General features: G+C 33.3%; 4 protein-coding genes across 4 annotated transcripts; all 4 read right to left on the reverse strand.

Moving 5' to 3' along the window:
• Positions 1-7,417: 7,417 nt before the first annotated feature.
• LOC122303908 (replication protein A 70 kDa DNA-binding subunit B-like) lies at positions 7,418-8,336 on the reverse strand. Its single transcript, XM_043115903.1, has 2 exons — positions 8,188-8,336; positions 7,418-7,839 (listed from the first exon to the last, which is right to left on the reverse strand). The coding sequence occupies exons 1-2, from the start codon at positions 8,332-8,334 to the stop codon at positions 7,516-7,518; spliced, it is 471 nt and encodes a 156-aa protein (XP_042971837.1). The 5' UTR covers positions 8,335-8,336; the 3' UTR covers positions 7,418-7,515.
• Positions 8,337-9,044: 708 nt separating this feature from the next.
• LOC122304514 lies at positions 9,045-10,565 on the reverse strand. Its single transcript, XM_043116788.1, has 2 exons — positions 10,028-10,565; positions 9,045-9,910 (listed from the first exon to the last, which is right to left on the reverse strand). Exons 1-2 carry the CDS (start codon positions 10,563-10,565, stop codon positions 9,045-9,047), a joined length of 1,404 nt encoding a protein of 467 aa, XP_042972722.1.
• Positions 10,566-10,580: 15 nt separating this feature from the next.
• Positions 10,581-13,740, reverse strand: LOC122304515. The gene is made up of 5 exons (XM_043116789.1): positions 13,731-13,740; positions 13,218-13,640; positions 12,025-12,858; positions 10,708-11,861; positions 10,581-10,595 (listed from the first exon to the last, which is right to left on the reverse strand). Exons 1-5 carry the CDS (start codon positions 13,738-13,740, stop codon positions 10,581-10,583), a joined length of 2,436 nt encoding a protein of 811 aa, XP_042972723.1.
• Positions 13,741-24,381: 10,641 nt separating this feature from the next.
• Positions 24,382-25,038, reverse strand: LOC122304516. Its single transcript, XM_043116790.1, has one exon. It carries the CDS (start codon positions 25,036-25,038, stop codon positions 24,382-24,384), a length of 657 nt encoding a protein of 218 aa, XP_042972724.1.
• Between the last annotated feature and the right edge of the window lie 245 nt (positions 25,039-25,283).

Consider the following 25,283-nt stretch of genomic DNA (forward strand, 5'->3'; position numbering starts at 1 on the left):
ACGCTGCAGCCTGACCTCCTTTCATTAAAAACATAAAAGACGAAAAAGAGGAAAGACTTCGTGAATCCATTTAATAAATGACAGATCATTTCAATTAGGGCTGCCCACTTGGGATACCCATACCCTGTTTTCATTTGGTTTTATATATTATTTGCTTTGTTTTAGACACAAGTGCAAGATTTGGTGATGACTTTGGAAGATATCACACAGATCTCGAGCACAGGCATATCAATAATGCATTAGAAAGACAGATAATAAAGGAAGGAACATCGAGATAAGGATGGGTCTGAGTTTAGAGAGACAACTTGGGAGGAATACGAAGCCGAGAATGAAAGATTTTGTGTGGTCTGAAATTCTTTTGAAAAAATATCACTGACACAATCTCACTAAAGACTAAAACATCCTTATATAAACGGACACAAAGAAAGGAAACAAAAGGTTAAAAAAGTAACTATGCAAAACTTTCCCATGAAAGTAAATAATAGTAATCAGCAACATGTTCAGCAATCAGCAACACCGCTATGCACTGCTCAACAACAAGTAAGAGAGGGGTGAAATGCCCTAAAATAAAGAACAGAAAAAAATAAGTACATCTCATTCAGTATACTGAAATAACTGATGTTATTCATGTGAATCAACCTGTTTAGAAGGAGAGCAGCAACACTGTTATGATTGTTGATATCTTGATCCCGTGGAATTTTTCCAAATAACAAGCAAAGATTTTACAAGTGAACTGTAACTAACAAAATTTGTAAAATGAGAAGCTTCAGTTGGGATTTAGATAACATTCATAGAGGAGATGAATGAAATTATTAGATCTAAAATACCATCTCTTAAATACAATTAGTATTTCAGATTCATATCACGGTTTTGTAAGAAATTGTGCATTATTAAAGAAGAAATAAAATGGAACACACAGAAGATCTAACAGAAGATAGAAACACATATATGAATATTTGTGAAGTATTATTTTATTATCACAAAGTAAAATTACAGAAATTTAAGACTCTTTGCCTCAATCTTTAAACGCTCTTGCTCTTCAAAAATCTGCATGCCTTTCCTATCTAAAGGAGTAGCCACTCGAAAAGAAGAGTTAAGCAAAGATTTTAAATCTCTGTTCTCTCGCTTTACTGCTTCTATCTTCATGTTGGACTCCATAAGAAGCCGCTGAAGGATAAAAATATTCTCGTGGAGTTTGTCAACCCCACCAGTCCTAGATTGTAATCGCTGTAAATATGCGACAAGGGTTGATGAGTATCGGGTACCAAGACTCACAAGCTCGTAGATAATTTCATTATCTGACTTATTAGTCAGATCATTATTGGATTGCATTATAGCACCTACGGAAGAAGAAGAAGCAGAAACAACTGGTGAACGAGGTGCAGAATACCTCATATATTGGTGATGGGAAGATTGCTGAGCCATTGCAAAGTGAGAAAGCAGAAAGAGATTACAGAGTAAGAATACAGACTAAATTTAGAAAAGTGAAGAAGATGAGATGCGAAAGAAGATGAGCTGAATAATTCTTTTATAGAGAAAATTATGACAAAGTATCACTCTATTGCTTCATAACATCTTTCGTGAAGCATCTCTCTACAAGAGACAAAAGATGTAGCATCATAGCTACGGCGCCTAACAGATACAGAAGAGCGATGTAGTATCATAGTTGCGGCGCCTGACAGCTACAGAAGACTTGTAAAAATCTTACGGATCAGAGTTGTCTGGTCTAAAACAGAGGATCACCGTTTTTGTTGAGAGAGAGAGAGAGAGAGAGAGAGAGAGAGAGAGAGAGAGAGAGAGAGAGAGAGAGAGAGAGAGAGGTTAACAGTTTAATTTTGATGAATTCTTTACTGATTATGTTATTTAGAAGAACACTTAAAGTATATCATTTATGTTTTTTTAAAGCAATCGAGAGTTTACCACTGAAACCGAAGATGTTAGACATGGGTACAGTTGAAAAAATTGCAGGAGGTCGAATCCGCACCGTTTTCCATCAGAAAACCCTCCAAACAGAGCAAAAAAGAGAAAACCAAAGAAGACAACGGCCAAAATCTATTCTTACATAGCTTTATCAACAAAAACGGAAACCCACATGTAAATTCTATAAGATATGGCAAAAAAAAGTAGAGAAAATAAGTGAGAGGAAAGAGAAGGTGAGGAGCGAAATGATAGGAGTCTGGGTGGGTAAATGGAGAACAGTTTTATTTCGTGAGAGGAATGTGGGAGGTTTGTGTACGTGATAATACACACAAGGGAAACCCACATGCAATGTATTTGTGCTGAGAAGTGGATTCTCTCCCACCAAATGAAAACCAGGTGTCCTTAAAGCGGTTTTTGGTTTTGTTTTTTTGGTGAATTACGACTTGTTTGAATGCTCGACTAAGTATGTCTCCGACCCATTAGATCCCTAGATTAACTACTCTACTCGCAACACCATTAACATGATATAACATCATATTTAATACATTAGACTACTCGTTCATTATTAATCAATCATTCAATTACAGTATTGGCATTTCATATTTTTATTTTTTAAATTCTTTTTTAAATTTTTTTACATTTATTTTTTTAAATTAATTTATTTTTTTTATTTATTATTCATATACTAAATATTTAATAAAAATAAAAAAATATTTGTTCATATACGGGTTTAAACCAGTATATATGAACAAATTTAGTAAAATGAGATCACTAATTAGCTTCCACCTATCCATTAATTAATGGTATGAACGGACAAGATCATACAAACAATGAAATTATTTATAATGATAAAATCAAGATAATCATGATTAATTGTCAAGATCATCTTGTAAATATTAGTGTAAATATTAGTGTTTAATAATGAAAAGATCATCAGCACATGGAGGCCCCTTTCAGCTTTTGGACGCAAGGGAGAGTTTTCTTTTTCCTTTTTGAAAGACACACATTTAGCTGTTTTGGACAATGGCAATATATTAGAATAAAACTTTCAAAAGCTTGGCCATATCATCAAGCAAGTCAAATATTGTGAAAAAGAGAGATTTCTCAAAAAACACGTACCCACACGCGTGCAGAAAACAAAAGAAAAGAAAAACTATACCATAGACATATTTCATCGTTCTTCTTTTCTATTGTCCTCAATCATCCAGATGTCCTATCACCCTGCAAAACTACTGCTGCAACCAAATCTTTTCGCGGATTCATGATGACTTATAATCTATTACTGTATACCTTTAGTTATATTTGTATGATGTTTGGCCAATTACTTGACACCATTGTTTTCATTACAGAAGATAAAATTTAGTGGAAGATGGCAATCCACATGCAGTGTTTTTATTATTAATATTGTTATAATTGATTGAGATAAAGAAGTTTTATATAAAGCCTCTTTATTTAAATCTATGACACAGCATGCAACAGCACAAGGATAGCAAAAGTTTCTATCCACCTTAGTATATTAAATTCAATATTTTTGTCTATAAGACAAGCAAGGCTCGACCACCAACACACCATGTGATTTACGCGCATTATCGGCCTCATTCACCACCTAAAAGCTGGCCCACCAAGCCCACAAAGATAAGACCCCTCTACTTGGCGATAGGGCTGTACACCAAATCGAGGAACCGACCTCCACCGAAGGAAATCGGCCGCCGGACGCCGGAACCGGCGAAGAACCGGTCGGCGTTCGAGATAAATATATAGAAACCGACGTCGGCCGGTTCGGTTTCGGTTCTCCTGTGCTAAAAACCGCTGAACCGGCCGACCGGTTCTTATATATATTTTTTCCTTTATTACTTATAGAAACGACGCCGTTTCACTTATGAAAAATTGAAACGGCGTCGTTTTAGACCCAGGAAACACAAAAAAATATAAGGCGCCGTTCCAAAATGAGATTAAAATCGTCCCAACCCCTTCTTCTTCCTCCCGTCTCCTTCTTCCTCCCTAGGTTTTCTGCAACCTTCCTCCGAGAACTTTCATGGCAAACGACGGCGCCGCTTCCCTCCTTCGTCACAGACACGCCGACGGCAAACCGAAGACCGCGCCGACGCAGTCGAGACCGATGGCATCGATTTTCTCTTCCCCAGTCGATCGGTTTCGGCCAGTTGAAAGAGCCCCTCTCCCACGTCGGTGGGGTTTCGGTTTGGCGCCGAAACCGACGCCGACGCATCGGTTTACAGCCCTACTTGGCGATATCCCATTGGCTATTGATTTTATTAAATTATTTTTCTTCATTCGTCGATTTCCACAAAAGTCAGTGTAATTCACATGCTTGGGCCCGCATTCCTTTATTTTAAAAAAAATGTATTTAAAACATGAATTTATATTTGAAAGTGCCACGTATACTGTTTGTTCAATTATCCAACCACGTCACCTGTGATTTTTTTCTTAAATATATCTTATTTTATAGTTTTATAAAATGTCCAAGATCGGACACTTTTTTTTTTAAAATAAAATTAATTTTTTAATAATAAATTTTATTTTTTTATTTTTAAATGAAAGATACTTACAAAACTAATGACAGAAGTTCTATTCCTTGTCGTCTTTATAATTATTTAGTTCTCTTAGGACCAATTTGTCAAAAGTTAAATTGTCTATATCAATGGTCTGATCATTAGGAAAAGTAGTTGAAATTAATAGTGTTTCAGTGAACATCTGATCGTGATCGAATGGCTGATAGGACTCTCTGTTGCTTTCTGAAAATTCTTCTTCTTGAAGACACGGCATACCACCCACCCGTCTTCGGTTTTATGTGCTGTCCCTAGCCAGCTAGCAAAGTCAAAGTTAGCTGCTGAAATTTGAAGAAGCAAACAAAAGACTTGAAAAGAAAAAGAAAAAGAAAGGCTCTAAAACCTCCGGCGAGATCTCGGATCTTCCGTGACCGAGGAGATCGGCGACGAAAACAGCATGGACCCGCGAGATCTCTGATCTTCCGTGACCGAGGAGATCGGCGACGAAAAAAACGGAGGGTCCATGCTTGCCCTTCCGAAATAACTCTTAACATAAAACAACCATCAAGAATCTTAAGAGAAAAACGTGAGATGGAGAAAGTAGCACCGAAGCTCCTAAGCCGACGAACTGCACCGAAGTGGTCACCGCTTCCTTGAACGACCGCGTCGAGATCAGGGTCTTGGGTGACATCGGTGCTATCAGCCCCTTTTTGGCTTTCGACCGCCATTTCCACCACCACCCACGACCAAAACTCGTTTCCTTTAGTTTCAAAAACATCCTTTTGCAGGTGAGCAATCTTTTGGTTAGTAAAAAGTTCGGACTTTTCGGTGGGGTGGAGTGGATCTTGAAGCTTTGGCAGAGAGCTGGGTTCGTGAGCTTCAGAGAGAGAGAGAGAGAGAGAGAGAGAGATATGAGAGAAGAGAGAGACAAAGAGAAGAAGAATCGAGAAAAATAGAAAAGTAGAAAGAAAAATATAAAGAGCCAACCCTGACACAGTTACTAAAGACCAAAAAATCCTTATATAAACGGACACAAAGGAAGAAAACAAAAGGTTAAAAAAGTAACTATGCAATAAAAACGGAAGAAAAAAAATGGAACGCAACAATTCACTGCTCATTCCTGTTTATTCCTGTAGAAGCGCGTAGATTATAAATGTAAAACTTTTCCATGAAAGTAAATAATAGTATAAAAGAAAATTACAGCAATTGTATTAAAATAACTGTATGTCTGAGAAATTGGAACATAACAAGTTATTTTTTACAACAATAATAGATTGTGGCACCCAAAGACATGGACCATAGTTGAAAGTCTGATGTACAATCTTCACTGTTAAATCAACACAAAATGATAAAAAAAAATATATATATAAGTAGTTTGATGTTTTTACTCTGATCCATCATTTTGTGTCATCCTGTACAACATTAATAGAGACGACATTGAAATTCTTGAACTGCTTTTGGTTGAGTCGATCGAGGTCTGCAAGAAGTTCAATCTTCCGCTCTTTCTGTGAAACTTGTGCGACAAGATTTTCTATATATGACAAATGTTCCTGCAAAGGGAATTTTTAATTATAATTGCATAATTAATAAAATTTTAAATAACTTATATGCTGAAAATTTATGTCTTCTAAATTAACACAAATTTTTGAATGCAATGTTTTTAATTAAATTACTATGCATGTTATAAATAAAAATAAAATTGACATAATAGACAAGTATATAAAAATCAATTTCAACGATTTTTGTTATAATTTACTTTTAAAAGTTTTTTTAATATAAACCTCAATGTATTTATAGATAATGTATTAAATATGTTAAAAATTTTGAGATAGATTTTTTTACTCGCAACAATAAAGCGAATGGAAAATAAGAAGATGTACATCTCCAGTATAATTCATAAGCTCAACTGCTGAACAACCGAATGCTTCTTCTACAACTTCACCAAACATAACAACAGATAGTCTTCCTGTATTATCGTCGAGTTCAACATATGCTCGGCAGCTATAAATTTGTTGGAAATATCATTTTAAGTTAGAATCAATAAAAACTATACATTAAATCTATTACATAAATTATCAAATAAAAGATTTGAAAGATACATACCGTGGTTAGGAAATGCTTTCGTGTTTGCAATGGTAACAAAGGAATGTATCATTGTAATCATATCTAGTTCCTTTATTACAGCCAATACATGACATGTAAAAAAATATCTGGCACAAATCAACCACAATTATGTTCGCCTTTATCCAAAATTTTGTTTTCTGCATCACATTAGTTAGAGACAATTTTTTAGAAGAATTGATTGTATAAATATTTGAATCTGTTACTAAGAATAGGATTTTATCGCCATGGGTTGCAAACTTTTGATGAATTCAGCAACATCACAATTTTTGATTATTTCCCGAATGCCAACAGAAGATAGAGATGCAGATGGGTGTGTCAAGTTTTTTGCAATAATACTCTTGAGTAATAAATCATTAATCGCTGCCCTTAAAATTCATAAAAATAAATACAAAATAAGAAATAAAAATATGAAAATTTCAATATTCAAATTGTATGAAACAAATAATGACTTATTTGTAATGATTACCACTCTTGCAATGAAGTTGCCTCAGGAATAACAGGATTGATCATAAATTTACTTTTCGGACGTGATGATAGAGATAATCTTTCATTAGAAATAGGCATCATAATTAATGCAAGCATATATAATGTAAAAGAAAATATAAGATTGTTAATTATTAAAAATACCATTATAAGAACCAACTCTTATTTTGGTTCCAAGTATAATTGGCTTTGTCTCAATCATTTCTGAGATTTTTTTGCATTCATCTTGCACGAATCGACCCCACATAGTTAAACATATGGGGTTTAAGTTACAAAATTGGAATAAAAAAAAAAGAATTAGCAAAATATGCAATAAATAAAAATTGGAACATAATTCAAAAAGAGTGAACTATTAAAAAAATATTTTTACCCTTGATCGATAACATATATCTCTTGAATAGTTGTTGGTCCATGTGCTAAAGTTATCTCTCTACATGGCTTGATTTGGATTGCAAGAGCTAAAATGTCTGACAAATAAGATTTAAATTTTTAGTATATTGATAATTAAATATTCTAAAGTAAAGAGTGAATTACCTATTTTTGCAATTGAATTCTTGTAGGCATCTAATTCATTGAATGGAATGAGTTGGTACTTTGGTGGCTCCAATTGTCCTTTATCCTTTGGAACTTCCTCAATTATTGTTTTAGCATTTAAGATCCATTGATATTCATATGTTTCAATTCTATACTTCGGATCCAATGGCTTCACATATGCATTACTGATGTAATATGACTGGAAAATGTGCAAAGTATCTTGTCGCGAGTCAATATCTTTATCAAATATTGTAGCTTGCAGCTGATTTCCCTGTATAATATAAAAAATTGTAATAGATAATTTACAAAAAATAAATTGTAATAAATAATTGACTATAATGATTTTTTTTGATTTTAAATTGTTTTGAGTTATGTGTAAAATTTTTGTTTTTAAATGTGTTACAGGAAGATAACTAAATTAATAGAACATCGTCGACATTTATATAAGGAAGCCAAAGATTTAAAAAGTCAAACATCAAAAGACCCAACAAATTAGCAGTAAAAAAATAAAAAATAAAAACAAAACTCAATAGATAGAATGCAAAAATAACAAAATCATTTACCAGTTTTTAATCCACTAAAAAAAATATAGAACAATAGATAGAAATAAATATTATACCTCTGGATCAATCAATGTTAGGCTTTGGTACTTCACTGGTGAGCGTTGGCCTGTTCGTTTGGGTGACTTTTCTGCCACAATCATTTTGATTTTCCAGTCTCTTGTACTTGGAGTGATATCTTTTATTGATGTATAAACCGTCCGCATCTTTAAAACTGTTCACACACAAAAATATTAAATGTGTAAGTATAGTCAACGCAATATTAAATAAAAAAAATTGCAAAGAGAATTTAAGAGTATAATAAATTAAAAAATACAATACTAAATATACAGAAAAGAAAATTCTATTAAGTGCACAATGTTGTTGAAGTAATTAAACTGAAATTATATAATCGAATCATTACCTATTTAACATTAATCTGAAGATGCTAATCTTAATAATTCCGTATGGACAATATTTTTTGTGCAGTTCTTTTCTGATCGCTCAGTTGACACTGGCCATATTAAAATCCTTACTGTAGATGCAGTCTTTGCCCTTGATAAAGCCACATATAATTGACCGTGTGAGAAAACAGGTTGAGGTAAATATATTCCAACAAAATCCAATGTTTGCCATTGTGACTTATTTATAGTCATTGCAAAACTTAATCTGATAGGGAACTGAGTTCGTTTGAATGGGAAGCCACTATTTTCATCAAAATTTGGTAAGAATTGGATCCTTGGAATAAAGACCCTTTTTCCGCTGTGATGCCCAACTGCGATTTTTGCATCAATGACATTTTGATCAAAAGCCTGACAAATTAGACGTGTTCCGTTGCATAGTCCTTCTGAATGATTAATGTTTCTAAGCAGCATGATAGGACAATTTATCTTCAGTAACAATTCATGAGGAGGAAGTCCATTTGGGGTTAGAGTATTTAAAAAATTTCCATAATTGACTGTTCAGATGTATCTATTGCTTCATCAAAGTTATAATATCGCTTAAGCTCACCAGGAAATCTATGAATTAGCAATGCATTTATTTCATCAACATAGCTGTTCTTTGGTGTTAATATGGCCCGATTCATCATAGCTGAAATATTTATTGAATATTCATGAATATCATGGAAAACAGCATCTATTAAATGATCCAAAGAAGTACAGTCATCTTCGTAAGGAACAAGCATGCCATCAAGAATTTTTATAGTTTCATCAACTGTGATTGGTGGCATTCCGTTGCCCAATTCTAACACATATTCTGAAAAGACTGGATCCAATCTTGCTCGCATATTTTCAGTCAAATGAAACTTGATCAATGTAGGCCACAAGTAAGAAGAAACCAAACTGGCGTCAACATGTTCTTGTCTTGTTCCTTTACGAACCACAGGTAAAACCTGGCGAAAATCTCCACCAAAAACGACAACTTTTCCACCGAATGTTAACTCTGAATCATTAATGTCTCGTAGCATTTTATCTAATGCTTGAATATGTTGTTTTCTTGACATAGGGGCCTCATCCCATATAATTAACCTTGCCACACGTAGTAACTTTGCGATGGCACTTTGTTTACTGACACAACATATGCTATGTTCATCAGTATCTAGTGGAATCTTAAAGCGCGAGTGTGCTGTTCGACCTCCAGGAAGGATGGATGCAGCAACACCAGATGAAGCAGTTGCAAGTGCGACTAATTTTCTTGATCTTACTGCGGCAAGAAGTGCCTTGTACAGGAATGTCTTCCCCGTCCTAGCAGGGCCGTCAACAAAGAATGTAGCAGCTTCATTAGAAAAAACCTTTTCCAAAACTGAATTATAGACATGTCGTTGTTTACTATTAAGGGCTTCTGATGCAACAATATCTTCTTATGGAATTTCAACAGCCAATTCATCATCGATTTCCCTAGATTCGAGTTGGTCTTCACCAAAACAAATGTTGTCATCAAGAAGATGGAACGAATTAATGTCTTTCCCCATTGATTCAAGTGTAAAAGAGATTGAGCGCAAAACTTGCATTCTTACATCCGACATAGAATTTTCAGTCGACCTAAAATCAACTGACATATCTTGCTCAAAACGTTCCCAAAGCTCTCTTGGATTGGTTGGATTACAATAAACCAAAATAGTTGCAAATAGTCGTCTCAAACTGGATGACATTTGATATAGAGATGCTTCATGTAAACAATCTTGTAAGCTACTGTCTCTTTGTAGCAAACCATGCATAGTTGCTGCCTCACGAAATGTTGGAGCCACGACACCATCAACTGTTCTAAGATCTTCAAATGACAAAGGTCCTCTTACATGATTTAGCAATATCCGCAAATAATACCTCTCACCTTCAAATGGATTTGCTGTAATAATTCGACCTATAACAGTTTTTTTTTTTCCGACGAGTCCACTCTTTGTATTGTTGGCTCCAAACATAAAATTCTGGAAATTCTTTGTATAACAATGTCCTGGCATTTTCATCTACTTGGTTTAATGCAAAGAATTCTGTTAACATTGATTTTGCAGATCGATCAGAGTTGAGAACATTGATTAAGTCTTCATTTGCTCGAAAAGTTACTTGGTGTTTATCCTCAAGATGTAAATGTAAGCTATATACTGATGGGTACATTTCATTAACAATGAAGCCGTATATTCTCCACATAGCTTCAGGTGGAGCAATCCATCGGGTCGATTGGAATTGTTGGATTTCGTCAATTTGTTGATTGGTTTGTTCGGAAACCAAATTGAAAGCAACACGATCATGCCCTTTGTAAACGTACTTATAAAGATATTTGACTACTTTTATCGTAGAACAAATCTCCACATTAATGTGACAGTCAAATGTTGCAAGCAAATATGGATTATATGGAACGACCCAACGGTTATCCAAATTATGGCCTCTCAGTTTGACAGTTATTCCATTGTCAGAACGCTTATATATTGGGAAGCAATCATTTCCAACAGTCGTACTTGATGCATAACTTTTTGGATATTGGCTTTTGCAACAACCATTTTTTTTCATGCAAACATTTGTTGGATTCAACACTCCACATGGTCCATGCATCATATGCTTGATAACAGCATTATGCAAGTGCAAATTTGTATTTTTATCAGGTATTTCTGCCGATACGATCTCATCAAAAGATTCAGGTGCATAGAGTTTCCAATTCCTCTGTAATATAATTAAGAAATGCGCATGTGGAAGCCCTCTTTTTTGGTGCTCAATAACATAAACATATGCCGAGACTTTTCCAAATATCTGCTGCTTGAATAATCGATCCTTTAATTCTTCTAATTTTGCACGAAAGACCCGAGCAACCAAATCAGGCCGATTTTGACTCTGCTCATTCAGGCGTAATTCATTTGAAATTTCTTGCCAGTTTGGATTGCACGTCATTGTTAAAAAAATGTCTGGTTTACCATAACGCTGAACTAAAGCCATTGCTTCCATATATCTTTTTCGCATATCTCTTGGACCCCCAATAAATGACGAAGGTAGAATAATCCGTTTTCCAACATTAGAAGCATCAGTTTCCCCAAGTGTAATGGTATCAACAATACCTTGATATAACTCAGATCGAATATGTTGTTGTTTGCTACGGAAATAATCTAATCTTGACGTCTCGATCTTAACATACATATCGACAACAAATTGTTGCAATAGGTGACCGGACAGTAACAAAATTGATCTGACATTTTCTCTGATTTGTAACTTGTAGCAATAATATTCACGACACGAAACAATTGGATCCTTCCTTCTTCTGTTCAATGCTGCAAAAGTTGTAGGGGAATGAAATATTATAAAATTGGATGTCTATAAACTAAGTACAAAATGAGAAGATTAAGATTACACTATAACCTCGATGTTCTCTTCAAAGTAATTCTTCTGCTGATATTGATCGGTGAGGATCTATTGATCGGGTTGTTTCGTTACTTGTTAATGTGCTTCCTCTATTGACCCTTTGAATGCCTTGGTGCCAACCAGTATCGCCAAGAGGAAATAACAACGGATACTGAAGTGGATCATAGCAGCCAAAATAATATTGAACTATATGACTTCCACCAGAATGACTAAAGACATAAATGTCTCGTCCTCTTAGCTGATCTACATCTTCATTTTCAACCCATATTGCTGCAACTTGTGAAGATGTCGGGACATTGAATACACGTTGATCTAGACCAACATCTGATCTTATATGGATTACTTGATTTTCCAAATTTGACAAATCACCAAAAGATCGAAAGAACAAAGAATATGGATTGATGTGAAGAATATCGATGAGTTGAGCTATAATTGATGGATTCATTCTGTTTGAATCAGAAATGCGATTTTCTAATTCATGCTCCGTATCATAGAAATACAATTGAAGATAAGAAGGACGACCATTTAAAGGGATTAAATCATTGATATAGTGATAGATCTGTCCCTGAGTTCGAAAGGTATAAATTCCACTATTCCGTCTGCAAAGATCTTCATCGAATTTAACTCCAAAAGATGTAAACGCGAACTTGTTATTATAAGTCCGAACATAGGTCTTAAAATGCGCAGATTCATCTGTGTTAGATGTGGAAAGATCATAAAGTTGATCAGGGACGGCATTTGTGGCCAAAGAAATTGTCCCATCAGCACAACAAAATCCGTTTGTTTCATGATAGAATCGCTTTGCTTTACAATGTCTGCAACAAGGCACATACGGCAAAGAATATGCTTCAGATGGCACGACTTGTAATAATTGCCTAAGTCCAGCAGAGCGGCGATGCCCCTCACCTATTGAGTTCAAAAGTGAATATAAGACAATAGGTGTAAACTCATCGATTGTTTTTTGAATGATTTGACCAAGAACACTACTGGAAGAGTGACAAGAGTTGACAATGGAATCAGAAGAATGAATAATATAATTATACTGGTTTCTTTCCCCTACAAGGTGGCGATATTCTTGTTTCAAAACTTGACTATTCCTGAACAACACATGGAGCTTATTTGAATAGAATGTTCCCAAATTTCAATGAAAAAGAACAGAAGGATGTTTGAATACGAAAGATGACAAAATAATTTCAGGAAAACCTGTTGAATCAGAAACTGATTAGAGACGGTTGTTTCATCTATGTATATATTTCCTGATTTACGTGTCAGAAAATCCATAAAATGACTCGGACAATTTGAACGATCTGTCACATTGTTTAATGACGAAGTTGCCTCTGAATCAACCACACAGAGATTTACACCAGGAGGAACACATACTTCATGAGATGAAATCAGTTCACCGATGTCAATATCAAAATGGAAAATCCGTTGTCTGTTTGACACCTTTTGTAGAACAGTAAAGTCTTGAATGATGTTTATATGTTGGACATCATCATTTGAACGTTCATCAATTGATATAGTCAGTTGATCACCATCAAATGAAGTTGAATCTTTTAATTGGAGAGAATCGCTGCTAGATGCCTTTTTTTTAGCATATATTTCTCTCCGTTTTCTACGGAGTTCTTCCTTTTTCTCTTCTGGTAAATCTTTATACGGGATATTTTCCGCCCGTTGTTTTCTTTGATCTTCAAAAAATAGTCTCCAAACTTAACTTTTACAAAACTAATATTACTATTTCAAAACAAATGCTACATAACTTATTAACACAAACTTACCACTACTCATTATGTTGACGAAGCAAATGATTCTTCCAAAAGTTGGATACTGTTCCACACAACCAAAATTAAATGAATAAATAATAATTGCTTAATGCGAAATCCATACGTCCATGATGCATTTTAAATGCTATAAACAATTTCGTTGATTCATATGTTGAAAAATACATACAACCAAATTATTTATACTTTAAATCAACAAGGAAATGAAGATAAGAAAATAACACATGAAATGGAAAAATACCATGAAAATGGAACTTATGAAAAGCATAGATCGATATCACATATCAAAATTCTTGAATAAAATATTTCTCAAAATTAATTTGCCATTCAAAGCAAGGATCCACAAAAAAATTATAAGTAGGGACCAGGCCCGTTGTTTTCTTTGATCTTAAAAAAATAGTCTCCAAACTTAACTTTTACAAAACTAATATTACTATTTCAAAACAAATGCTACATAACTTATTAACACAAGCTTACCACTACTCATTATATTAACGAAGCAAATGATTCTTCCAAAAGTTGGATATTGTTCCACACAACCAAAAGAATGATTTTCAATGAAGACCTTGTACAAAGATTTTTGTTTGGAACTTTTGAAACATAGAAGATGATTTAGTGAGAAAATGTTATAGGGTCAAAATCTCAAACACAACTCAGCACCATTAAAAAACTAATCAACATGCTGTGTTGTGGGACCGGCTTATTAGAGGCTGATTTTCTTAATCAAGGGTTAATCTTCTTGCAATACTCGCAGAGAAAGATATTATTTAAAGTACACGAAATTAAGAGCTTGTTGGCGCCGTTGGTGAATTATATATTGAGAAGTGTCGCATCTAAAAGTTTCATAAAAATAAATTTCTAAATTAATATAATTTTTTAAATCTATTTTATAATAAATTTAATTTTACAATCTCATATATCATATCAAATTATATCAGCTTGTAAGTTTACTTTTGTATAATTTATTTATATATAAAATATTTTTCTTATATATATATATACAATTGACTTTTAGCACCAAAATGTGATGATGATCATGGAAGTAGCTAGCTAATTGCAAACCACCACTTACGTACATGGTCGATGGAGGATCGGATGGGTTTAATTTCTTAGTGAGGGAAAGACCATATATATGAAAAAGCTGATGAGAGTTGGGAGGGTTTTAATAATTAAGGCAAACATATATTATTAAATAAAATCACTCAAAGCTTTGAGTGATTAATGATACATTATCAATTTAGATAATGATGAAGAAATATTATTTTATAAACTTTAGTTTATAAAATAATATTCTATCTTAATTCCTCTCAGTGTTTTATGCACTTTGATTAATTAATGATACCTTATCATTTTATATAATGATGAAAAAAATATTATTTTATAAATTTTAGTTTATAAAATAATATTCTATCTTAATTTCTCTTAGTGTTTTATTAAAGTGTTTATTTTAAATAAAATACTTACGCATTTTCAAATCATCTTAATTCCTCTCAGTGTTTTATGCACTTTGATTAATTAATGATACCTTATCATTTTATATAATGATGAAAAAAAATATTATTTTATAAACCTTAGTTTATAAAATAATATTCTATCTTAATTTCTCTTAGTGTTTTATTAAAGTGTTTATTTTAAATAAAATATTTACGCGTTTTCAAATCAGTGTTTAAACTCATCGTTAGATCTTTTTGAAGATCCCAAAACGTAGGACTGATATTAAATACCCAGGCCCCTACCCTTTCCCTTAAGTCTTTTTCTCTTTTTCTTTTCTTTCTTTCTCCCTTTTCTCTCTCCCTCGTGAAGCTTCCAACCGATCACTGTGCATGAACTTCCTCCACCGTTCGGTCTAAGCTCTAGACGGTGCCACCTCCAGCCGCCGTGCTTCACCTCCCTCACTGGCGTGTTCCTCCCTCACTGGCGAACACAACCTCACCGGTGGTGTGCTTTACCGGCCACCCGATCTCTCTCTTTTCTCTTCCAAACAAATGGGTTTTCAACCCTTTTTCACCTCTTTGGACCACCATACACAGCCGAAACGGTCACCAAGCACCACCAACGAAACCACCATGTCAAGAGCTTCCTCCCCATGTCCTTCTTTCTCCCTAACTCTCACTCTTTCTCCGATGGGTCTCCACACACACATGTTCGGTTGCACCGCCGTGCACCACCGTACACGGCCACCCATGGTGTTTCACCACCACCACCTTGTTCCTCTCATCACCACGAACTTCCCCAAGAAATTGCATGGCCAACGGAGCTATGTAGAGCTCTCACTCTCCCTCACTCTCCAAGGCCGAGAATAGCTTCAAACGGCCGATCCGCCGCCGTGAGCCACCGTATGGCCACCACCTCGCCACCACAGCTCCACCACATGTTCCTCTACCTTTCCTTAGCTTCCCATGAAGTTCTATGACATATATTATTAAATAAAATCAAAGCTTATGATCCCTAATGAAAAATAAGTAATGAAATTACGTACCCCGCCCATAACAAAAGCAAGCAAAAGATCTTTTAGCATTCAAGCTTTGAATTTATGCGATATTGGAGACATATTTCAATAGCTAGCTTTCAAAGATTGGGGGGCCTCCCTTGTCTCCTTGGTGGGAAGCATATGTTTCATCATATTCTATTATTATTAATTATTAATAATAATACTTAATCAACGTGCATTGCATTTCGATTATATACTGAGGAGTCAATAGAATGGTAATCCAAATATTGTATTCAAATATATTTGAATGAAAGTTTGATGTATACTTTAAATCAACAAGGAAATGAAGATAAGAAAATAACACATGAAATGGAAAAATACCATGAAAATGGAACTTATAAAAAGCATAGATCTATATCACATATCAAAATTCTTGAATAAAATATTTCTCAAAATTAATTTGCCATTCAAAGCAAGGATCCACAAAAAAATTATAAGTAGGGATCAGCAAAAAGAGATATATAATATATATAAAGGCACTTACAGGTCTTGAAATGAACAATAGAGAGTCTTTTATATATTTAGATCTCTTGATGAGGACAATTCCTGTTTAGACACAAAAGGCATTGTAAGTTTTAATTGTATTATATATATATACATATATATACACAGGCAGATTATGTGTAGGCAGATTTTCCTTACCATAAAAAAAAATAAAACTAAGGAAATACGTACCTTCTGAAACAAAAACCGAATCAGCTATGCGAGACCAAGTTAGAAGTGAACACAAATTCTGAAACAAAAACTGAATTAGCTATGCGAGAGCAAGTTAGAAGTGAACACAAATGAGCCATAAAGACCGTTTTAAGGTGCCTGTTATTCTTAATCATCCAGACGTCCTATCATCCTGTCAAACTACTGCTGCAACCAAATCTCTTTACGGATTCATGATGACTTATAATCTATTACTGTAGTCATATTTGTATGACATTTGCCTGATGAATTTTTGTCGCTTTTCATGTTTGTTTCCTATAAGGTAGGCCAGTACGTACGCAGTGCAATAATTCAACATCGATCATGATAATGATTCCATATTTTTATAACTATTATTATATCTATATGTAACATATTTTTTGCATGAGAATAATGCTTTTACATATCATGGATTATTTTGAAACTTATCATGGATTATTTTAAGAAGTCTTTATAGTGAAAATATCAAAAGCAAAGGAACATTCATATCTTGTGTGTACAAGTAGGATAGATATTGTCGGGGTAAAACGAGATTGATATGAGTCATGATTGGTTTGAGAAATTACGTGCAGCTCCCGACCATGGGGCTATATATACATAGGATTTATATACCACGTACCCCCCATTTACCAAGCTTAGGATTTATTATATATATTAATAAAAAATTTAAAAAATAAATATATATATTTTTATTTAAGTAGAGAGTCTTTTATATATTTAGATCTCTTGATGAAGTCTGTAAATTGATATATTAAAACTTAGTTCAATAATTTATTTCAAGAAGTCGATATCTAATATCAACAACTAAGTTAATTTATATTATATAGATGTATATATATTAGCTATACATGATGATGATAAGATCAAAACGAAACGATCGATATATATCAGCTCTTTGTCTTGTCACGTGGCAAGGCCAGCAGTTACATTGTAGAATCAACCGCCCGTTTTCGAGATCAAATAATATTATATTAAAGTAATAGATTATAACTTTCGATATATTAAAACTTGATATATTAAAACTTAATTCAATAATTTAAAATGCATGGGTGTGTGCCAGCTATTGATGCTCTCTGTCATCAAATAAAATAAAATAAGTGAGAAGATGCGATTAGACTCGGCAACCGAACAAAGCATCTTCACATGGCATCAACTCCAGAATAGTGAGAAGATGGGTTTGGTAGAATAAGATATCCTACCAAACCCAGAAAGACAACACCTTCTACTTGGCCATATCCTATTGACCATACTACACTATTATCTTCGAAATGATTAGGGTAAAGTTGCCAATAAATTAATAAATTGTTAATTTGTATCAATCGCTTTCTTATAATCTTATCTATCCGAGTCTAGAAGTTAGCTTGATTTGAAAGCACACTGATTGCTGCACCAACGTACTTCCACTCACTATATATATATAGTGCATTTCATCGTTCACGGAAGTATAAAGTCTTACAGCTGTTGCCTAACTTGCCTTAAAAATAATTAAAAAAAGGATTATAACTGTTCACAACAATAATAATAATAATCATACATTAAAAACTCGTTGGAGGATAAACACAGCTGAGTGCAATTCAATTTTAAATATTATTTAATATTTAAACATGTAGTTGAGTGCATTTAAACTTTAACTTCTATGGCCTCACAACTGACAAAACAAACAAACGATGCTTACCCTCTTAATCTACTCTACTATTATTTATTATTATTTTTTACTTTATTGTTAATATTATTTAATATTTTATTTTATTTTTTACTTTTTTTTACTACTATTTTACAATTAGATTTTGTCCTTTTTCTTTTCTTTTCTTTCTAAATTACTTTTAACGTTTCTCACTTTCTTAGAGATTTACAGCTAAATGAAAAAAAAAAAGTAAAGCGGAATATATAAAACTGAATTGAAATGATGACTGTCACGCACCAAACAAATTATTAAGTACCTTTTGTTTTTTTGACAAAAAAAAGTGCCATTTACTTTTTAAGCGCTAAAGCCAACACTAATACATAGAGCTACGTTAATTATGGGAGGGGGCTTTCTATAATATATATATATATATTTCGTTTTCTCTCAAGAAAAGTTGAGAACAAAGAAAGAAAACCATCCATAATATATACACGGTAGCTGGAATATCGCTTTCCAACATAGAGTTTGTGAACCGATAATCACGTGTGTTTCTTTCTAGAGCTTGAAAGAAATCACAGCAAAACCACACATTTGTGCCGTTTGGGACAGGTTAAAGAATGGAAAAAAAAAAAAAAGTAGTGGGGGCAATTATTGAATTATTTCAATCTCCCATTACGTTTCCTAATCGAGTGGAGTCAAGTCAATTATTCGAACCCCCAATTATTTTCAAAACAATCGTCGATCGCAAATTTCAATAGTCCTCCCAACTGTTTTCGTACCTAGTTTCCTTAATTAATATTTTTATTCCGACAAGGACATACATATAAGATATATATATATATATATATGATTGAGTTGATCTTAAATTATTTTTATGAAAATCTTTCACTTAAATTATTGTTAATCTTAGAAAAGAAAAGAAAGACTTAAATTAAAAGTTTGTGTACCTTTAATTTATTATTTATTTTATCAAACTTTTAATATTAATATATTAATATGACTAATTTTCTTTTTAGGTGACCCACAATCCCACAATCATAAAATGTAGACCAACTATTTTCGTACCCTGTTTTCTTAATTAATATTTTTATTCCGACAAGGACATACATATAAACTATTTTTGTACCTAGTTTCCTTAATTAATATTTTTATTCCGACAAGGACATACATATAAGATATATATATATATATATATATATGATTGAGTTGATCTTAAATTATTTTTATGAAAATCTTTCACTTAAATTATTGTTAATCTTAGAAAAGAAAAGAAAGACTTAAATTAAAGGTTTGTGTACCTTTAATTTATTATTTATTTTATCAAACTTTTAATATTAATATATTAATATGACTAATTTTCTTTTTAGGTGACCCACAATCCCCCAATCATCAAAAGTAGAGGTAGACAAATTGCTAAAGCAGTAGGAAACACCAGCCTCATAGCCATCGCCTCTTTAACTTTCACTTTTTTTTTGGGGAGGGGAATCCTTCTGGTAAATTCTTGAACTTTACAAATTAAAGAGCCACTACCACTCTAATTATTATCCTAGAGTCAACATAAAACACAGCTTTCCAGTTTTCATATCTGTGTGTTTACAAGGTACCGAGGCTGTTTTGGAGAAGAAGAGTTTTGTTGTCAAAGAAGCAGTTCTTCATTTCTCGGGATTTTATTCACTTCTATAAAGTTCGAGTGACTCTAATAATCCACCGGGCTTCAGTGTATTTTTCATTGTAAATGCCCCATCTTGGGTGAATATTGCTGCGAATTCTTCTTAAATATGGCTGAAATTAGACTTACAAGGGTAGAACAAGGCCAGACGAAGATCAGAAATGTCCCAATTGCAGTCACCCCGGAAGGTTTTTGGTGTTGTCTCTCTCTCTCTCTATCTCTCTCTCTCTCTCTCTCTCTCTCTCTCTCTCTCTCTCTCTCCGTGTGTTTTTGAATCATCTTAGAGGGCATCGATGGAGTCAATCTCTCAAAGATATCAAGAAACTCAGAACGCAAGTCCGTCTTTCTTGCCATCCCCCAACAGCCGTAGCTCCAATAGTAGCAGCAGCAGAAGCGCCACCAACAGCAATTTCCACACCAGAAATAAAATTAGAATAGACAGAAGCAAAGAAACAAAAAAAAAAAAAAAAGAACTCGAAAACAATTTCCATATCATTTCATGAGGCAATCATAGAAAAGAGGAGTTTTTTAACGTACGTTTGCCACCACTGAAAATCTTATGCACAGGCTTTTCCCTCCCAAAGAGCCGGTAAATATTGGACTTCATCGATGAAGGAGAAGAAGCGGAGGAGGAGAAGAAGAAGAGCTGCTCTTTTTCTTCTCCTGAGGAGGAGTTGAAAGATTTGTGTGGTCTGAAATTCTTTTGAATGACACAATCTCACTAAAGACTAAAACATCCTGATATAAACGGACACAAAGGAAGAAAACAAAAGGTTAAAAAGGTAACTATGCAATAAAAACGGAAGAAAAAAATGGAACGCAACAATTCACTGCTCATTCCTGTAGAAACGCGATAGGCGCTTATTATTATAGATAGATATACCAACATGATGAAGTTGATTGACGATGCTCTATTACACAGATAAAGCCATAGAACAAAATGACAATTCTGTTGCTCAAAAGGGCTGCAAAAACGAAAAATAATGAGAGAAAGTTTAGTTCAAGTCATGTTACAAGTGTCATTTTTTTTTTAAATAATATTCTCCTTCACCAATTATAGTATATATATGAGTTACAAGTAAATTTATCTTCAAAATACAATGAAGTTTAAAATAAGTTTATTTGTCTAACTGCATTATGTACACACAAAATTAGACCTCGAATACTCTCAAATTTTACTATTTAACTAAGAAATTAAAAATCTATTTTTTACAGAATGAACAGATTCTAATAATAAGTTTTGAAAAAATAAAGACTCTTAAGAGAGAAAATTTCAAAATTGTCTTATATATTCTATCAATTCTGTTATTTCTTTATTAAATTCGTAGATCAATGAATTTATTTATAGAATATAAAAGAATGTGAATTAAAAGTAATGATTTTTCATTTTTTTGTAATCTAATACGAACAGGTATATGACAGGTGCTTGAACTGGGTCATTTGGTCCAAGTTATAATATTATGTCTATTACCAAGTGACATAAAAGTTGGACCTAGTCCAACGGTCACGTTGGATCCCTACCCCTTTCTTCTCGCATGGGTTTGAAACTGAACAGGTACTTGCTTGTGCCCCTTGACGTATTGCTACATGAAATCAACAAAAATCATTTTAAGGAGGCATGACTCGAATCCATGACCTTTGGATTAAAAGGAGCCATCAATACCATTAAGCCAAGCAATGATTGACAATGACTTATGGTATATGTATTGACTCAAATATTATAACCATACGCAATATAAACTTTCTTTCAATCATCCCTTTCAAAAATAATTCATAACTTCTAAAAATAAATCTCAAAAAATTATTAATGATAAATATAATATATATATTATTTTAATTCTTCCTAGATATGAAAAAGTATTATTTTAATTCTTCCCAGTATTGGAGCTATTGATGGAACCCATGTGCCAGTTACTATATCTCCAACAAAACAAATTACATTTATTGGTAGAAAAGGCATACCTACTCAAAATATCATGACAGTTTGTGATTTTCATATGTGTTTCACTTTTGTTTGGGCTGGGTGGGAAGGTACCGCACATGACACATGTATTTTTATGGAAGCTTTTCGGAAAGAGGAATTGCATTTTCCGCATCCACCTAGAGGTTTGAATTTAATAAGAATGACATTAATGAACTTTAATAAGATAATAAATGATTTTTATATTACTTTTGATTTATTATCCTAAATTGTATGCATGTAAATATTACTTGGTAGATGCTGGATATCCACATATGAACGGATACATGGGGCCATACAGAAGGGAACGATATCATCTACCAGATTTTCGTCGTGGTCCTCGACCAATGGGTATGCGTGAAATATTTAATCATGCACATTCGTCGCTCAGATGCACTATTGAGAGAACATTTGGAGTTTAGAAAAATAGATGGAAGATATTAAATCATATGCCAAATTTTCCTTATCATAAGCAAGTTAAAATTGTCGTGGCGTCTATGGCTATTCATAATTTTATTAGAACTCACGCATTAAAGGATATTGAGTTCAAGCCATACGATGATGACGATAATTATCTACCTCTTGGAAGCATGGAGAATGAAGAAGTAGAAGATTACTCAAGCATGCAACAATCAAAGATAGATATTGAAAATGTTATTAATAGTGAGCGTGATTATATTGCTCTTTCACGTATGCATGGTTGAATATATTTTCTTTCTATTATAATTACTGAAAAATTTATCAGACTATTTTTGTTGTTATTTTATTATAATATTTTATTTCTATCAAGAATATACCCTTTTGTGTCATTTTTACATCAAAAAGTACTTTTTAAATTCGTTTACAAACAAATCTAATATATTTGAAAGTGCTTTAGATATACGGATCCCAAACAATAAATAGCTTTTTAATAATAGAGCTTATTACGTTAAATTTTAAGTTATAAACCTTAAACTAAAAGTAATATTTTCTACCACAACCTCAGACATGCACCATATATAGCAACACGATGATTGACGATGCTTTGTTACACAGATAAACCCATTGAATTTGTCAAAAAAAAAAAAAAAAAAGATAAACCCATTGAACAAAATGACAATTCCGTTGGTTCAAAAGGGCTGCAAAAACGAAAAATAATGAGAGAAAGTTTAGTTCAAGTCATGTTACAAGTGTCATTTTCTTTTAAGACAATTTTCTCATTTATCAATTACAATATATACACAGGTTATAAGTAAATTTATCTTCAAGATATAATAAAGTCCAAAACAAATTTATTTATCTAATTGCATTATGTACACATAAAATTAGACCTTGAATACTTTCAAATTTTACTATTTAACTAAGAAATTAGAAATCTATTTTCTATAGAATGAATAGATCATAATAATAAGTTTTAAAGAAATAAAAACTTTTGAGGGAGAAAATTTTAAAATTGTCTTATATATTCTATAAATTTTGTTATTTCTTTATTAAATTCGTAGTTCAATGAATTTATTTATAGAATATAAAAGAATATGAATGAAAAGTAATAATTTTTCATTCTTCTGTGACCTAATACGAACAGGTATATGACAGGTGCTTGAACTGGGTCACTTGCTCCAAGTTATAATATTATGTCTATTACCAAGTGACATAAAAGTTGGACCTAGTCCAACGGTCACGTTGGATCCCTACCCCTTTCTTCTCGCATGGGTTTGAAACCGAACAGTTACTTGCTTGTGCCCCTTGACGTATTGCTACATAAAATCAACAAAAATCATTTTGAGGTGGCATGACTCGAATCCATGTCCTTTGGATTAAAAGGAGCCATCAATACCATTAAGCCAAGCAATGATTTACAATGATTTATGGTATATGTATTCACTCAAATATTATAACCATAATAAACTTTCTTTCAATCCTCTTTTCCAAAAATAATTCATAACTTCCAAAAATAAATCTCAAAAAATTATTAATGATAAATATATAATATATATATATATATATATATTATTTTAATTCTTCCCAGATATGAAAAAGTAGACAAAATTATTTATTAAATTTTCATACTTGATAAAACGTCACTTATTTATTATTACAACTATATGTATAGCAAGAAAAGCACAGATGAGTGGTAGTCAAGGCAATCATCATGATAAAGCTCCCAAGAACGTAGGATATGGATTAATGCACAGCTTATTTCTATCTTTTTCTTCACCAAAACAAGTTAAGCTAGACATGATCATGATGAGGCTCCCCTACAGCTTGTAGATCCCTGGTGTTCAGAGGAACATACTTTTCAAAATCAGGCACGCTATGATGATCATCTGCTAAAACAACTGCCGTTATAACAATTCCAATGACTCTCTCCGCAATAATAAATGAGCAGAAGAAGAGTAGTACTGCTTCTGCAACAATGCCATAAAGTACGATAATTGCATATCCCCAGACAAAAGTTACCTTAAATCTTCTCCAGAACTTAGGGACAGCCCTCATGACCTTCTTATAGGTGATTTCTTGTGCAGCGTATAGGGATGCTATGGTATAGGTAATTGCAGAGGTTGAAAGGAGGGAGAGGAACAGGAGGAAACTGAAGGAGATTGCTTTGAAGAGCCGGAAAGCAGTCCGTTCAAGGGAGATTAGATCAGAAAGATCTGCATACTTGGAATTATTCTTTGGGGCCTGAACCAAGCTGTGTTGGTCGTGTAGAATATGGAGAAAGAAGAGCTGGGAGATTTGGAGGTAAGCAAGGACGATGAATGAGAGTGGGAGGATGAGTGCTAGAGCGATTTGGCTGAAGACTTTTCTCCCTGAAAATATGAGTTTGATGGGTTCTTTGAAGATGCCAAAGATCCCCAGAAATTGAAGCTCGTGATGTTCTCTTTCCATAATCTTTTTTTTTCCTTTCTTCACCACGAATGAGTGATACCTACATGCAGCTTGTGTAAAGCTGCTTAAATAGTAAAAATGAAGTGACTTATCAAGCTAACGTAGTAAGATTCCGAATTATAACTGTATGTGCCGGCCTATGCAGATAAAATAAAAAATAAAAAATAATAATATAGTTAACTGAGAGTTTCCTCGAGGGATGAAGTCTACTAAGTTAACCAATACCATATATACCAAACCTGGAA

The sequence above is a fragment of the Carya illinoinensis genome, chromosome 3 (assembly GCF_018687715.1).
Source record: "Carya illinoinensis cultivar Pawnee chromosome 3, C.illinoinensisPawnee_v1, whole genome shotgun sequence".
In the NCBI taxonomy this organism is placed as follows: Eukaryota; Viridiplantae; Streptophyta; class Magnoliopsida; order Fagales; family Juglandaceae; genus Carya; species Carya illinoinensis.

What these genes read in the sequence shown, in the direction of transcription:
- LOC122304515 (XM_043116789.1), bottom strand. An exon ending in TTTTATGGATTTTCTGACAC is followed by an intron (nt 12,859 to 13,217) that starts GTAAATCAGGAA and finishes TGAACTCAATAG; the next exon opens with GTGAGGGGCATCGCCGCTCT. An exon ending in TAGAGGAAGCACATTAACAA is followed by an intron (nt 11,862 to 12,024) that starts GTAACGAAACAA and finishes CAACTTTTGCAG; the next exon opens with CATTGAACAGAAGAAGGAAG.
- LOC122304514 (XM_043116788.1), bottom strand. Translation starts at nt 10,565, where the DNA reads ATGCCAGGACATTGTTATACAAAGAATTTCCAGAATTTTATGTTTGGA. An exon ending in TGATGACAACATTTGTTTTG is followed by an intron (nt 9,911 to 10,027) that starts GTGAAGACCAAC and finishes TCTATAATTCAG; the next exon opens with TTTTGGAAAAGGTTTTTTCT.
- LOC122304516 (XM_043116790.1), bottom strand. Translation starts at nt 25,038, where the DNA reads ATGGAAAGAGAACATCACGAGCTTCAATTTCTGGGGATCTTTGGCATC.
- LOC122303908 (XM_043115903.1), bottom strand. Translation starts at nt 8,334, where the DNA reads ATGCGGACGGTTTATACATCAATAAAAGATATCACTCCAAGTACAAGA. An exon ending in TAACATTGATTGATCCAGAG is followed by an intron (nt 7,840 to 8,187) that starts GTATAATATTTA and finishes TATATTATACAG; the next exon opens with GGAAATCAGCTGCAAGCTAC.